This window comes from Parasteatoda tepidariorum, chromosome 2 (genome assembly GCF_043381705.1).
Source record: "Parasteatoda tepidariorum isolate YZ-2023 chromosome 2, CAS_Ptep_4.0, whole genome shotgun sequence".
Taxonomy (NCBI): domain Eukaryota; kingdom Metazoa; phylum Arthropoda; class Arachnida; order Araneae; family Theridiidae; genus Parasteatoda; species Parasteatoda tepidariorum.
The window spans coordinates 77,486,390-77,503,072 of record NC_092205.1 but is presented as its reverse complement, the minus strand read 5'-3'; the positions used below and the strand labels follow the sequence as shown (position 1 = coordinate 77,503,072).

General features: G+C 28.1%; 1 protein-coding gene across 4 annotated transcripts; it reads left to right on the top strand.

Moving 5' to 3' along the window:
* Positions 1–3,936: 3,936 nt before the first annotated feature.
* LOC107436956 (progranulin-like) lies at positions 3,937–15,043 on the top strand. Of its 4 annotated transcripts, none has more exons than XM_043054970.2 (3): positions 3,937–4,074; positions 7,394–7,484; positions 11,067–15,043. In XM_043054970.2, the coding sequence occupies exons 2-3, from the start codon at positions 7,397–7,399 to the stop codon at positions 12,227–12,229; spliced, it is 1,251 nt and encodes a 416-aa protein (XP_042910904.1). In that variant the 5' UTR covers positions 3,937–4,074; positions 7,394–7,396; the 3' UTR covers positions 12,230–15,043. The 4 variants fall into 4 exon arrangements, with proteins under 4 accessions (XP_042910904.1, XP_042910902.1, XP_042910903.1 ...); XM_043054968.2 differs by having other exon boundaries at positions 4,066–4,092; XM_043054969.2 differs by lacking the exon at positions 3,937–4,074 and adding an exon at positions 6,578–6,720.
* The last annotated feature ends 1,640 nt before the right edge of the window (positions 15,044–16,683 follow it).

The following is a 16,683-nucleotide window of genomic DNA, read 5'->3' as shown; positions in this document are numbered from 1 at the left end:
GATGAAAACTAGCCGGTCAAAGAGCATACACAATTGAAAGCCACATAATTTAATGAAAATTTGAACTATAAATTTTGTTCTTTTAAAATTGTCAATGCTAACTTAGATTATTAGTTTGAAATATGTTATAATAGGTATAATAAATGCATAAATTTATATGATATCTAAATTAATAATATTTTTAATGATTATAACCAGTCACTGATATTATTATGAATATTTATTATTCAGTCACTGATGTGGAACATTTAGTGGCTGAAACATTACTGATACTGAATTCTATTTTCTTTGACTATATATATAACGTCGTTGCCGAGTGGAAGGATTAAAACGGGTCTTAGGCTGGGAAGGAGGGTACAAAATTTAATTATTAGACAGAGCAGTCATGAAAAAGAGTGTAAAAGTGCACACGAAAAGTTGCGCTCCTTGGTTATATGTTAGGGAAAATCTTGCAAAGTAAAATCCGTGAAATTTCTTAATTTTGGGAAAGAGGGAAATCTTAGTAGTTGCTATTGGTTTATAAAATAGATCGAGTGTTTCCCACAGAGAGCAAAGGGAAAAATGTCCTGCTTTTAATTAAATGCATTCTTGAGCCAAAAATAGATTTAAGAACCAACAGGATGTGGCTTTTAAAAGTGTGAGAAAGTATTTCGATTAGAATAATTAATTAGGATAACATAAAAAGATTAACAGAAGCTATTTATGTTACATATATATATATATATGAAGGATTAAAACAGGTCTTAGGCAGGGAAGGAGGGTACAAAATTTATTTATTAATTATTAGACGGAGAGCAGTCATGGAAGTGTACATGAACAGTTGTGTTTCTTCATTATATGTTAGGGAAAATCTTTCAAAGTAAATCAGTGAAATGTCTCTATTTAGGGAAAAGAAGGAAATCTTAAAAATTACAATTGGTTTATGAAATAGGTCGAGTAATTCCCACGAAGATTAAAGGGAAAAATGTCTTATTTTTATTTAAATGCATGCTTGAGCCAAAAATTGATTTAAAAACAGGATGTGGCTTTTAAAAGTGTGAGTTAGCATTTCGATTATAATAATTAATTAGGATGAAGTTTTATATAAATATATATATATATATAAGAATTCCTCATAGGAGTCTTTCTAAATTTACTGATAAGCTTAGAACAGATGTTTCTTGTCAATTTTAAGATGTAGAAATCGGTCTCTCACAAAGAGCCATAAAAAGTCAAGATGAACCAGATAAGGCCAGATAAAAGATTATTTTCTGAAGTTAATGGGCAATAATTCGTAGATGAAGTACGCATTAAGATAGTCCCAAAAATTCCCAGCATCAAAGCGGCGTCATCCTTTTAGCGAATCAAAATCTCTAAATTTTATCATTTGAATGACGTTTCATTAAGATAAGATTATCCTTGCAACCACCTCCTTTTTCAAAACCCCTCTTTAAATATCGGGACAGCCCAAAATTCGTGGCTTTTTCATACTTGCATGTCTAGATAAATCTGTGTCCAATCCCAACATCCCTGCGAGAGAAATCCCATTAATGTAAATAGCAAACGAACACTGTTTTCAATACTTCATAATGCCTTTTTAGATGAATTAGCCTAAGTCTCTTCAACTATCTAGCATTTAAAGGCATATTATTATAAGCAGGCATTTGAGAAGTAATCTGTTTGGGAATAATGGCTGCAGACCGAAAAAGAAAAATTAAGGAAAGAAACTTTTGATACGTCACTATTCTTTTAAAGAAGATGAAAAGCTCGAATATTTTTATAGCTCCTTCCCAAAAAGAAAAAAATTGAAAAATATACAAGTGGGTCATCAAATCAACGAAAAAGGAATATCGTTCTGATAAAGTCGATGTACAACTGTGGAAGAAGTTATTATGTAACAATAAATATCCATTCTAAAGTTCATCGCAGTATCTGGATCATTCAAGAAATCATCGAATAAGCCATCTGGAGAATTATTTTATGTTTCAACAAGTTCCAAAGGATGGAGTGAAAAGACAGAAGAAGAATTCCCTCCCAGGAGATTTTAAATTCACCGGCGTTCATCAAAGTGCTGACAAATGAAGGATTGAACTAGCCTTATCTTTGGGTGTTTTAAAAACTCAAGTGATAATAGCCTACACTTAAATATTTAACCCAGTAGTCGTATGTAAAATGTTAAAATGTCACTCGTTTTTAGAATGAATTAATAATTTCAAAAAATTGGTGATCAGTGCACACCTTTTATTATAATTTTGATTTCAAAGATTTAATTTTTTATCAAAATTGTTTGAGATTTTCTATGAGAGAATTTTTTGTAAAAAAAAAATAATAATTTTCGAAAGAATTTCAAAAAAAGTATCAAAATTTCAAATCAAATGACTAAAAACAGCGATTTGAATCGTAATTTTAATGACATGATTTGAAAAAAACCGCATTAGCTTTAAAAAGAAACTTTGAGGCAAACTTTTGAAAATTTCATAGGTTTAAACTAAACGGCTTTTGTACTTTATTTAATAAGGCTGCCGTGATATAAACTTATAAAAAAAATTATCAAAATGCAGCCAAACCTATCTATTTTTATAATGCCAACTCTTTTACTACATTTTTACCTCTTATATCCTTTAATTCATTTTTTTTTTTTTTAAATTTAGTTTAACTCCTATTACATTTTCAAACTCATAAATTTACAATTGTGCATGTAAACTTCCACTTATGTGCTATTAATGTTGAATGACATTACTGAATGAATAGAATCTACTACTGATTAGATTCTGGTGAGGGAGTACTGTAGTATTTCTACCACTACAAAAATATAATTCCAATTCACTAGTATATAAGACATGTTAACTCGAGTCTATGGTGAGGTGCCTTTTCATAGATGAAGGTTGGCATTGTTGATAACTACTCCTCTCCCCTCAAGGTACTATAGGTATTGTAGAAGTAGACAGCTAATATATTAAAAGTATGGTCATATTAGATATTTACTGCAAACGAAAATGTAATGGGATCGAAATGCATACAAATCAAAGGTTTCAAAGAATGCATATGTTTCATGTTTTTAAAATTTCGATCGTTTTAAAAAGAGTATCAGAAAACATACTATAAAAAGCTAAGCGAGATGAGGTTAGGCCCCTAATATGCATAATTCAGGATTTATAACAGTGTATGTATGCAAAAAAAAAAAGTATTAAACAAAAAATATTTTCGAAACTTCTAGTATTTTAGAATTGTTAAATAGTGTGAATTTTTCAGAGAACTGCACTTAACCAAAAATGTATTGAATAATAGAAAAATAGACACCTTGTTTTCATTTTAAGAAGGAAATTTTTCCTCTGATTATTGAATTGTTTTAACTCTATTTTACTTTAATTATTTGCTCGAAGCTTAGTACTCATAAAATTTTAAACTATACATGACAAATCACAGAAAAAATTAAGTTTCAGAAAAAAAAAATTCAAATTCATTTTGCGCAGTAATTAGTCATCAAAATTAACTTTCGATTTTATGGAAGTAATTCTATAAAATCGAAAATCAACATCTTTTATAATCGTAGTAAAAAAATAAATTAAAAAAAAGGTTTCTTAAAATTCCTAACATAAATATATCAAATTTAAGTAGAAAAAAAAATAACATGAAGTGAAAAATTGCATCTAAACAGAACGATAATATATTTATCATTTATATTTATCACAGAAATTTATCCACAGCAATAAAATAGAAATATATAATTTAATGAAATCCTTGGTACATTATAAATTAAAATGTGCTAGAAGTAACGAAATATGATGAAAGATCGTTCGAAATTATAAATAAATAAATGTTTAGATATAACAAACAGCTAACCGTTTTGAATCATTCGTAAAGCTGTTCTGCTAATTCATCACAAAAGTACATGAAATAGGAGAAATCACTACGCCTCCGAATTCCAAACAAACCAGCGATGCACAATTTCAGATTTCATATGACAGGATATCAATTTAAATTATTTTACGAACGGTTCATTTGAATCTGCTTAAACTATAAAGCCGGCGTGGATTAGAATTTACTTATTTCCAAAACAACATACGTCGCTACTAGGTTTTAAATTTGGATTTAGTAAGTATGAAAAGTAAAGTAAGCATGACATTTCTATGTTTGTTCATTGTGAATATTGTTACATTCCTTATATTAATTTTATAATTCCTTATTCACTATGCTATTTTAAAATATTACATTATACTCGGCTATAATTATGGTACTTTTAAAATCCACATAACTTCTGTAGACTAATAATTTTTAGATTTTTATCCTTCTCCGCGATATTTTCTTTCTAATATTTATAGAAATTTCAATGCCTGATTTCACAAATTAATTCAATCTGAATTTTTAATATACAGTTTTTGCATTTAAATTTGTAAAATTGGTCTTGTATATAAAATGTTTTATTAAAATTTCAACAATGAATTCGTTACAATATTAAATAGTTTCAGTTTTTAATTTACAGATTTTTTAACAGCGTTTTTAGCGGATTAATTCGTGGATTATACCGCAGATTAATTCGTGGATTATACCGCGGATTAATTCGTGGATTATACCGCGGATTAATTCGCGGATTATAACGTGGATTATAACGTGGATTAATTCGTGGATTATAACGTGGATTAATTCGTGGATTATACAGTGGATTAATTCCTGGATTATACCGTGGATTAATTCATAGATTATATCGTGGATTATACCGTGGATAAATAACAATGTTAATATGGTGTACAATAACAATAGTTTTAATGGTATGGTGGGGAAAAAATAAGATTAACATAAGAAATACAACTTTAAACAATTTTCGCTACTTCATATTAGGTGCCGAAGTCAATCATCACTGGCTGCTATCAGTGTGAGGGTGGGTGACCACTTGGATCAGTCTGCGTAGGGACCGAGGGTGTGCGGTATTGGTCCTCGTTAAACTGTTCTACCGTAAAGTGCTCGACTTCGCGTGCAGGTCGTCGGGCTACCGAAGTGGGGGTGTCATCCCCTCAGCGGAGGATCAAAATTGTGATGGCGTGTCTTCGGATCATCCTCAGGGATGTTTCCCAGACCGTCGCCAATAGCTCATTGTGCAGCTCTAGGGCGATGTAAATGAACAAATCGAAATCATATTAGGTGCATGATTTTCAGAATGCAGCTTCTCCCTTAATAATAAGGCTTTCAATGCGAATTCGACATCAACAAGTGTGGTTGAAGTGAATAATGCTCTGCTCTGTTAAATGCTCTCTAGCGCAGAGGTAGCAGGTTCGAATCTTGCCGTTACCCTGGTTATATCTTTGTGATGCCCTTCTCTAACTTGTCTCTCGCAGTGGACTGATCGTAAAGACACTGTTCCCAGGAGATCTCCCAAATGCAAATCAAAAGGACAAGTGTTTTAAAAGTTTCAAAGTTTTTATATAAATATATATATATATTAAAAAGAAAAACAATTTTCGAATAGTATATGAAAAATTCCTTTTAATTTCAAAGTTTTTATCCTATTCAATTTTATCTCATTGAGCTTAGCATAAAAAATTACACCTGAAAATGTATCTAACATATTTTATCTTCTAAATTGTAAAGTAAATATATCTGTAGAGAGAGAGAGAGAGTAAAGTAAAGTGTTCATGTCGATAAAAGTATTTTTCCTTCATAAAGCGCTTTTAATTTTTTAAACTATTCATTCTATTGACTCTTGTATAGTCTCATTTAATTCAACTTAAAACACTACATAGGAAAAAATGCTTCACTTGTCTAGATACTAATGTCTCTCGTCTATCATCTCGTAAATAATTTAATTCAATTTAGCGTAAAAAAATTCATTGGAATCAATGTATCACTTACCTGTTTGCAAGAAATTGAATTCTCCCCCTCAAATCACCCCCATTTCTCTCAAAAAAGGGAGAAGCACACAGAGGGAAGTACGGGAGTTTTCAGATATTATTTATAATGACATAACAAAACTTTCTACCAAAAATATAAATAAATAAATGAATAAATAAATAAATGATTAAATAACTAAATAAAGGAATAAATAAATGAATAAATAATAATCATAAAAACAATAATAAAAAAATACTTTCAATATTAATTTTTCTGAGAAAAAGCTCCTTTTATTGCTATAACTACTGAACTACGATATATTTCATCTAAACCGCAGGAAATTGAGCTCGCGACGGATTGTCGCTACGATAAGTTGTGCCTGCGGCGAATTGTATATAACTAATTGTATATAAGAGTATATAACTAAGCGATTTTTCGCACTCTGTGCAAACGATTGATTCCGTGTTCATTTTTTTTATTTTTTGAATATGATATGGATATGGTTTAAATAGTTATTTTCCCTTTATTGCTAAATGCTTTTTCAGAGAATTTTAAAGAAAAATATCAGCGAATAATGTCTTTATAAAATTTTAGTTCTTCTTCACAAACATAAAAGTGTTTAAACCGTTACGACTAAAGACGCTTGTGGTGATATAACGCCTATTAAAGGACAATGCGACCGATGAAAACGATTACAAATGAACCAATCAAAAACATTTGTGTTTTCGTCTGGCCGGCTTTCAAAGCAAAATATTTTATCGATTTATTAATTATCGTTATCGGTGTAAAGCTAAACAATCGATCACGAGGATTTCAGAAATAAAATTTAAACAACAGATTAGATGCTTTAGTTGATAAATCAAATCCATATTTTTAAAAAGATTATTGAATGAAAGCATTTATTTTCTAATTCTGGTATGCATGCGAATCTTTTATAGGCGAATTATTCCATTCGTAACCAAGTATAATTTAATCATATTTTATTTTCATTGTAAATTCATCATTGCTCATAAAATTTGTTCTTTTGTTTATTTTGTTCTGCATTAATTTCCTATTATCTGTTTATATTTATGATGTTGCTATACTTTTTAAAAAAAAAAAAAAGGATGAAGACAAAACTGGTTTAAATGGTTATTTCTCCCTTTATTATTAAGTGCTTTTTCAGAGAATTAAAAAAAAAAAAAAAAAAAAAANAAAAAAAAAAAAAAAAAAAAAAAAAAAAAAAAAAAAAAAAAATCACCACATTTTGCCTTTATAAAATTTTAGTGTTTTCATACAAACATTAACAAGTCTCAAAATAATTTAAGACTAAAATTTTCTCAATATTGAAATAGGTGATTTAGAAAATTTACAAAATATAATTTCATTTGAAAAAACATTCTACAAAAGATGTAATGTGTGAGAAGCGCTTTAATTAATTGTGCCAAAATGATTTAAAATTTTTTTTTGATTAAATTATTTCAATATGGAGAAAATATAATAAAAATAAAATACGTTGTTAAAGATTTTAATAATATGTTGCATATGATGAGTGTTATAGTTTGTTTTTTATGAACATATAATCATTGATATCGTTTTAAAATTCCAGAAAATGAAGTGTTTGATTATTGTGCTGTTAGTTGCTGTAGTTTCTTCGAATAAACATCAATGTCCTGGTACTACTTTTTCATGTGATGATAGTATGTATCTAAAGTATTATTCTGTTGTTTTATACAAAATTTTCAAGCTATAAATATCAGTGTTTATTGTAAATTATACTGTGATTTTTATGTGTCTGTTATATAATTCTAACATCATTACTTAAGAAAGTTGTTCTATTTCCTTGTAGCTGTTATAATAGTTTGATTATTTTTTTTTTCTCTACTCATTCATTTTTAAACCTTTTAGTTTATTTCAATTCTAGGAAGTTTATAATTTTATATGCAATTTTTTAGCCATTTTACTGCAATTTCTACTCCTATGGGTACTTTTTGGATGGCTGGGTGCAATAAATTCAGCAACATTATGTTCTTGTAGCTTTTATGGGACAATTTATCAAATTCAGAGTTAAAAAATGTGCAGTTATGTTATTATCACTTTGCATCTGCAATAAGTTATACAATTCAAATAAATTTATTTGGTCTCATTTTCTAATATGCTTTCTTTTGAAAAAGCGCACCAATATTATTATACCTATTGTATATTTTATGTGGTCTTACTTTCTAATATGCTTTCTTATGCTCTATTATGTATTTTATTTGGTTTTGCTTTTCAACGTGCTTTCTTAGATAATCTATTGCATATTACATCAAATTAAATTGTGGTGATATAATTAGATGCCAGCAAATATTTTTTTTTTTTNTTTTTTTTTTTTTTTTTTTTTTTTTTTTTTTTTTTTTTTTTTTTTTTTTTTTTTTTAGGAAGATCGTTTTTTCATATAAACATCTTTTCATCTGTTATGTGGCAATAAACATGTGCACAAGTTTTTTATATAGTTATATATATATAGAATCCTGTAAATAATAAATTTTGAAACAAAAAAGTAAACCAATTTGTTTCTAGTCAGTCACAATTTTCTGGTTCTAAATGTTTTAGTCAAAATAATATTGGTGCAATTTTTGTAACATTTTCAATGTATCCGAAAGTGTAACAGACTTTATACTAGAAAAAAGTGCATTATTTTATGAACACAGATAACTAATTAAGTAGCAATTTCATAATTATAAATAATTTGAAACTATTCTTACAATTTCAATAACCATAAATAGTTTATAATCACTATAAACTTAATTTTACCATTTCATCCCAAAATCTTTCGAAAACAATTATGTACACTACCTTACAATAATAAAAGTCATTTTCAGCTTCTGATATTTATAAAATTTTTTCAAGAAATACTTAAAGGATTACTTTGTAACCTTGAAGGTGTTAGGTTCATGTGCTTTTTCATACTTAGCAATAAGATTTAAAGCTTTCAGAGGTTTTGCAGACCAACAATAAATTATGAAAGAAAACCTTTTTGAACACCCTATACCAGATAATCAAGCAATAAGCTTGTAACTTGTATAGATTACTTGTTATTTGTTATTTTTAATAACTGCTTAAAATTCCGTAGTGTTTTTCCATTGATTTCTCTCTACACTAGATATAATCTGTACTACTTTCTGTAACTATAAATAAAAAGGTCTAATAATATAGCTCTACAAACAATCTCATTACAAATAACCATGTGATCATGATTATTTTAAGTGTTTAGAGCCAGAACTACTTTGTTAAAGTAATTGGATTATAGAAATACTTTTTTAAATTTATTTTCATCTATAAATTCTAAAATTCAGTTTTGTTTTGTTTTCATTAATAACGCTATATTGTATTTAGTTTTAATATATTCAGTTATACTTTTTTTCATAGATTGATATTTAAATAACAATATTTCATATTGAAACTTACTTGCTCTTTTTACCCAGATAATGGTACTCTTTTGGACAAGTCACTTGTGCAAAACAGCCTTCAATTCTGAAAGATTTATTCTCACTTGATTTCACTATTTACATTCCCTTGCAAGCTTCATGAGACTTATCCCCTATTTCATTTGTAGAATGATTTATTTTCATGTTAATGCATCCTTAAAAACTAAAATATATTACAATACTATTGATGTATAATATATGATCATATTATATATTGATTTATAATATGATAGATAACAGAACTCATAAGTTGTGATTTTATTAAAAGCAAGCTTTCAAAACTTCTTCGGGTAAAATATTTTATCATATGAAGGTTAAATATTTTTGTTCCGTTTTGATTAAATGTTTAAAATTAGTTATTATATGTACTATAACATTATTGCTCAACATGTTAAATAATAACTAATTGATGATATGAATGTATAGTATTTGATGTTAAAAAAGAATATATGCATCAACATGAGTCTCCAGTATAGTTGAATATTCAGATTTTTATTCAAAGCATTTTTCGTTGCATCATTACTGCTTATAGTTTTCAGTCATGTTTTTTTTTTCCTCCAAAATGTATAAATAGCTTTAAAATATTACCTTTCCTTTCATAAGTGTACAAATTATTACTGGGTTATAAAGGAATAATGCCAGGATTTTGTAACTCCATTAGAAGTTATTTTTTAAATTTAATGAAATCACTCTTCTGTTAAAGTGAAATGGAAGGAAAAAGTTTTATCTTTTCAGTAGATTATCTTGCTAGTCCTATCTAGTATTGCCTTCGTTGTTTTTATTGTAGAAAAGAACCTTTTTTTCTTCTCCCTGTGCATTAAGTGGTGTGCATTAAAGAAGAGGTTCCCTAACTCATAAATTGAATGAGATTGTGTAACCTCCACCAAACCGATACTGGTCTGTATTTATTCTATTGATATCAACCATCTCAAGAATCCTCAAAACTGTGTTTTCAGAGGAGCTTCACAAATCACAGAAAGTGATTGAATATCATCTTTACAACTGACAGGGTGATTAATGGGGCACATATTAACACATTAAAATCAAAAACTTTGTACTTTTCTTAATGTTGTAGTCCCAAATTTATGTTCATAGTGTTTATTCATATACAATTTTGTAATTCCAGCATTTTTTTTATGTCTGTATTTTAAAAGGGTTGTAAAAAAATGCATAAATATTTTCAAAAAGCATTAATATAATATAAAAATAACCCAACTGCTCAAAAAGTTTAAAAGCTGATAAATTAAAGCTTAGGAATCTATCGATTGATAATTGCAGTGTTCATGTTTGGAAATTTTTCTGTAAGAAACTGGATAAAATGAAAATTACTTAAAATGGCCTATACTACTGTTTAATATAAGTATTATAAAAAAAGTTTAAATTTAAAAACATCATTATCGAAAAAAATTTAGCACCATTTTATAATTTTTTATCATTGTTTAATCAAAATTATAATTTTGTTTGAAAATTTATTTCGTATCACATTTCAATGTAATTTAAGAGTTTTTTTTCCTCATATTAATTTTTTTAATGTCGTAAACATTTATTAAAGCTGCAGTGACTCAAAAGCACTGAGCTTTCATTGGGAAAGACTGCAATTTGATATCAGTGATTGGTCACAAATTACTAAACCTCCAACCCCTCCTCCAGCCTACAAAAAACTGTTGCTAAAATGTTTTACTTTCACATTTATTAGTTTTGGAGTTTTCCTTCTCATAAATAATTTATTCTTTGATAGGAAACATACTTTGAAAAGATATGATTGATTTTAGAAATTTACACAGTTGATTAAACATTGTATAATTTTTCTAGGTGCTACCTGTTGTCAATTGCTTGATAAAAGCTATGGCTGTTGCCCTTTATTAAATGCTGTTTGTTGTGATGATCATATACATTGCTGTCCTGCTAATACCAAATGCTCAGCTGGGATGTGTATTCAGCAGACTTCAAGAGGAGTCACAAGTTTCCTTGCAAACCCAATCAGAGCAAAGAATGTAACATGTCCTGGTGGCCAGTTTACTTGTCCTGATGATACAACTTGCTGTGAAGGCTCTGCGCCTGGTTCATATGGTTGCTGTCCTTTGGAAGATGCTGTTTGCTGTGAAGACAAGGAGCATTGTTGCCCTAGTGGTACAACATGTAATCTTAAAGAACTGAAATGTGATGGAGATGGTTTCACCTCTTTGATGTACGATTCCAAAAAGAAACTTCATAGGTCTCATAATGTGGAGATGGACCAGATTGTTGAAATGGAGCCGAGTTCAAAGTCTAATTTTGTATGCCCTGGATCTTCTTTCCAATGTCCAGATGTTTCCACTTGTTGTAAATTGCCCGGTGATGAGTGGGGCTGCTGCCCATTCGAAAATGCAACATGCTGTGAAGACAAGGTGCATTGTTGCCCAGAAGGTATGACCTGCAATGTTGCAGAACAGAGTTGTGAGAGAGATGGTTTCACTTATTTGATGTTTGATTCCAAAAAGAAACTTCATAGATCTCACAATGTGAAGATGGATCAGATCGTTGAAATGGAGCCAAGTTCAGTGTCTAATGTTGTATGCCCTGGATCTTCTTTCCAATGTCCAGACCTTTTCACTTGTTGTAAATTGCCTGGTGCTGAGTGGGGCTGCTGCCCATTTGAAAATGCAACATGCTGTGCAGACAAGTTGCATTGTTGCCCAGAGGGCATGACCTGTGATGCCACATCCACTCATTGTAGCCGAGGATTTTATAATGTGACATCTGTTCGAAATGTGCCTGCCATGTCTGTAAAATCAGAGCTTATTATATGTCCTGATCACTCACAGTGTCAGGACAGTATGACCTGTTGTCAATTAAAAAATAATAAATATGGTTGTTGTCAATATCCTAATGCAACATGTTGCCCTGATGGATTGCATTGCTGTAAGAATGGATATAAATGTGATGAGGGTAAAAAACAATGTGTAAAGGATGCTCTAGAATCGAATATGGTTTAGTTCATTTTATTTTTTACATGCTTGATCTGATGTTAATTATCGAAACAATAATATTCGTTTAAATTATATTTGTTTAAATTTAATCATTTAGAATCTCGTGCGATTCTAAATAATGACATTCTGAGATTCTAAATCTCCTGAGAAATGATGACAGCATTTAGCTGATATTTTGAATCATTACTCTTTATTTTTTTCCTCTTGGTTGTGGGAATTTTTCTTTTTTCATTATAAAAAAGTGTTGGAAATAGTTATTTTTCTTATTATATGCTTAAAAGACTGCTAGAGTTAAGCCGTTTGTAATTTGTTTGAGCATTGTATGAATTATATTCATTAATCTTATAAATTTAATCAATATAAAGTTTTTTTTGAGCAGAGAGAATAATGAGCATTAGACAATATGAATAAAGTAAAACACAGTGAATGAAGGCACTAAAATAGACACAATATTAATATAGTTAATTTTTGTGTCTTTATTTACGCTACATTCACATTGTTTTGCTTTATTTTTATAAAGCACAAAGTATAGTCTGTCTTCATTTTGCATTAGTGTTATGTACTGAAACCAAAATTTAATGTATTATATTAACTAATCTTAATTTACTCAGGAATTAATTGCTCCTAGTATCTATCTCTAGGTTATAAAATTAGATTTTAATAAAGTTTGAGTGTTTACTAATATAATTTTTAAATTTATATTATTCTTTTCTTCCAAAAGCACTTAACTTTTTTTATTATACTCGAAGCAATTTTATTTCGTTTTTGGACATAGAGATTATATGATTTTCTTTGGACCTCAATTGTGCCATCAATAAGCCATTGTGAATGTTATGTTTTTTAGATCGAAAAATTATTTTGATCAAGTATTGAAAATAGAGTATGTGTTTATCGTTAAATTTCTACTGTCTCAGTTTCATTTTGTGAAGTAAGTATCCACAATTCAATTGCATGTTATTCTATGCTAGAAACATGTTAATCTATGCTTTAGATTTTATTTAATACATAAATGTAAACAGTGAGACACAAATTTACGATTAAAACTTAAAGAATTAAATACATGTATTTTTATAAATAATATATTGTAAAAAATATATAAAACATGTTTCAAAATAAAATTTAAAATAATGTTCGTAATAATGTTCAAAATAAAATTTAAAATAATATTCATAAAAATTATTTGGGTTTTTTTTTTCTGAATAAAACAAATCTATGTATTTTCCTTCTCACATTCAAAATTCATAATTTAAAATTGATATAATATTAATTCCTTTTATTTTGGGTTTAAAGCAGTAAAATAATTGAAACTTATTGCTCACATTTCAAATTATTCTTCATTAGAAATTTGGGCCTTAAAATTAGTATTGGCAAGTGTATTGCATTTTAATTAAATTTATCATGTTTTAACAAATTAATGTTCCTGAATTTGTGGTTGGTTAAACTATTTTTTAATGTCTGTTAAATAAAACTGTATTAACTTTGATTTTTTAAAAAAAAAAATGTGTCATTATTTTATTTGAGAGTTGTTGATGAATAACTTTTATAAAAGTGTAAAATATACTTACTGTGTGTTAAATAATGTATGTTAAACTTCATTAACTGCAATTTTATTTATTTAATGAAACGTTTTTTTTTTTTTTTNTTTTTTTTTTTTTTTTTTTTTTTTGGAAAGAGATTTGTGTATGTTTTTTTTTTAAAGATAAAATCTTAATTTATTTTACTTATTAATTTTAATATTATTGAATATAGATTTTTTTGATTACTGTATGAAACTGATTATTTTGTACATATATTTTGTTCCGTTTAACACGGAATTATAATAAAGCATTTTTCTATTTATTTTACCAATTATTTTTAACCGTTGTTTTTGAACCTGTCAAAAAGCATACACAATTGAAAGCCACCTAATTTAATGAAAATTTAAACTAAGAATTTTGTTCTTTTAAAATTGTCAATGTTATCTTAGATAATTACTTTGAAATATTTTATAATAGTAGATGCATATATAAATTAATAATATTTTTAATGATTATATCCAGTCACTGACATTATTATGAATATTTATTATCCAGTCACTGATGTGGAACATTTAGTGACTGGAACATTACTGAGATTGAATTCTATTTTCTTTGACAAAGAAGAGAATAGACATGGGTTTAAGTGCTCGTCCAAAGAAACACGATTGAAGGTTATGATTAGTTAGTCAAAAGAAATGCAGTTTATATTTTCTGTGTTTCATTAATTTGTTTTTGCAAGTTTTAAAAAAATTATTTTTTAAAATTGATTACTTGCCACTTATAACTTAAAAATATGTACCGTTCATTTGCATTCAAATCAATCCCAATTAGCAGACTATGGGCATATTTTTTTCTTCATATTTTCATGCAAAAGTTTCATTACATTTTCTTTAGCTTTGTGTTCATTTATGTAAGTATTTCTAAGCAAGAAATATGTATTTAAGTTGTGTGCTAAAAACTTTTTGTCTATATTTTTATCAATTCGTATTTTTACAAATACAATTATTTAGCTTTTTTTTTCTTTTTTTTTTACTCTTTTGTTGTTTAATTATACTTTATTTTGTTTTGTTTTATTCTTAGTTGATGCTTCCAAAAATTAGGGAGGATTTTTTTTCTTATTTTTAATAATGATATAATTTCTTAATTTGTTATAATTGTTAAACGTTGCACTATGCAATATTGTCTTTCAAAAAAAATATTTATGTAGAATTGTTTGCATTTTTGTGGTTCTTAATAGTAAAAATTGTAAAATATTGAATTAAAATGTCTGTTGTAAGTTAAAATAAATCTCATTTTGAAACAATGGTTTGTTAGATGAAATTTTTTCTTTTTTTAAATTTCTTTATTAGATTATCTCTATTATCGATTATGTTCAGTACACACACACTAAAAAAAAAGCTTTTAAGTCATTGATCAGATTTCCACATATTAAAATGAAAACTTTCGACCACTCTTCATAGTACACTATCGGTGTAAAAATTTCTAGACTGCAGCTACCTCTACAATTTTATGGTCAAAAATCCAGATCAGGAGTAAAATAAGTATGTTTCAGGTTTAACTTCATCACTTTTTTTAATCAACATTAGAATTTTTAGTGATTTTTAAACTATTTCCTTTGGCAGATTTCCTATACTTCAGGATGAGTAAAGAAGCAGAATTTGAAGTTATATAATATCTCAAGCATCATAAACAGTCTATACTGGAAGTTGGAAATTTGTTTCTTTGCCCTGCATTTGAAGTAATTTTTTTTATTCAATATATATAATTTACAGTTCTTTTATTCATGTGATTGTTAAAAATTGACTGTTTAGTTTGCAGATTTCACATGAACTTGTATGTGTATTAAAGTAACTTGGTTCATAAATCTTAATCTTTCCCATTAATGCTTAACATGCTATTGTGGTATACTTATTTTATCAGCCATAAGTCAAAGATTGAACTAATAATTTTTAGTTTTTAGAATGATTTGTTCCTCTGGCTACTTATTAAATGATCAAGCATTTCATATGTTATATAACCCTATAAAGTGACAAAACAGTAATGATGCATTGATTACTTCATGTTTTCAATAAGTATGATCATGATGTATTCAAAGTATTATTTGGTGCAACAAGTATTTTTATTTCGTTTTCTTCAACAAGAAAGAATGTCTTGAATAATTAGGTAATTATCCCAACCTGTTGTATTCCTTACTATTTTTGAGGTAAAGAGTCATTGTCTGGTAATACTTGTCCAGTATTCCTTACTCGGTTATTTTTTTTGAAGTTAAAGCCAGTATTCTTTTAATTGAAGTTATTTAGATATAAATAACCCAAATCCTGTAAGGAAAATAAGTTTCATGGGGCAATCTTCATGCGTCCTGACTGCATTTCCCTTTTAGTTTTTGTGGTTGAATGTAATGAATGATATCTAGTTCCTTAAGCAGTATTAGCTCCAAATTAAGTCTTAGTCATGCACCATTTGTTTGTTATTTTAACCACCAAATATATTTTTCAATACCTCTCTTTCCAAGACACCTGACATATCCTCATCTGCATGTGTTATTCATCTTTATGTGCCCCGGACTGATCGTAAAGACACGGTTCCCAGTAGAACACGCTACTGTGTCAACTGGGAACCGTGTCTTTACCTGTCTTATAGTTACGCTATTAAACAAATTTTTCTATAAAACCAACTAATTTAAAATTAATATAAATTGAATGTTTAAAAACTAAGTTATGTTAGAAAGAACAAAATGAATGGAGTAAATTTTTTGGTTCTTAATAAAATCAAGCAATTTACTCGCATTAAAAATTTGTCCTGCAGTGGACTGATCGTAAGGACACCATTTCGAGTAGAACACCGAAGTCGAGCATTATTGACTGCGGTCAGTAACCATTACTTTGATCAGCCTGCGTAGCAACCGAGGGCGTGTGGTTTCGATCCTCATTAAAATGTTCTACC

Excerpts from the sequence above, each read along its gene's own strand:
- LOC107436956 (XM_043054968.2), top strand. Across the intron at positions 7,485-11,066 it reads TACTTTTTCATGTGATGATA|GTGCTACCTGTTGTCAATTG; the intron begins GTATGTATCTAA and ends TAATTTTTCTAG.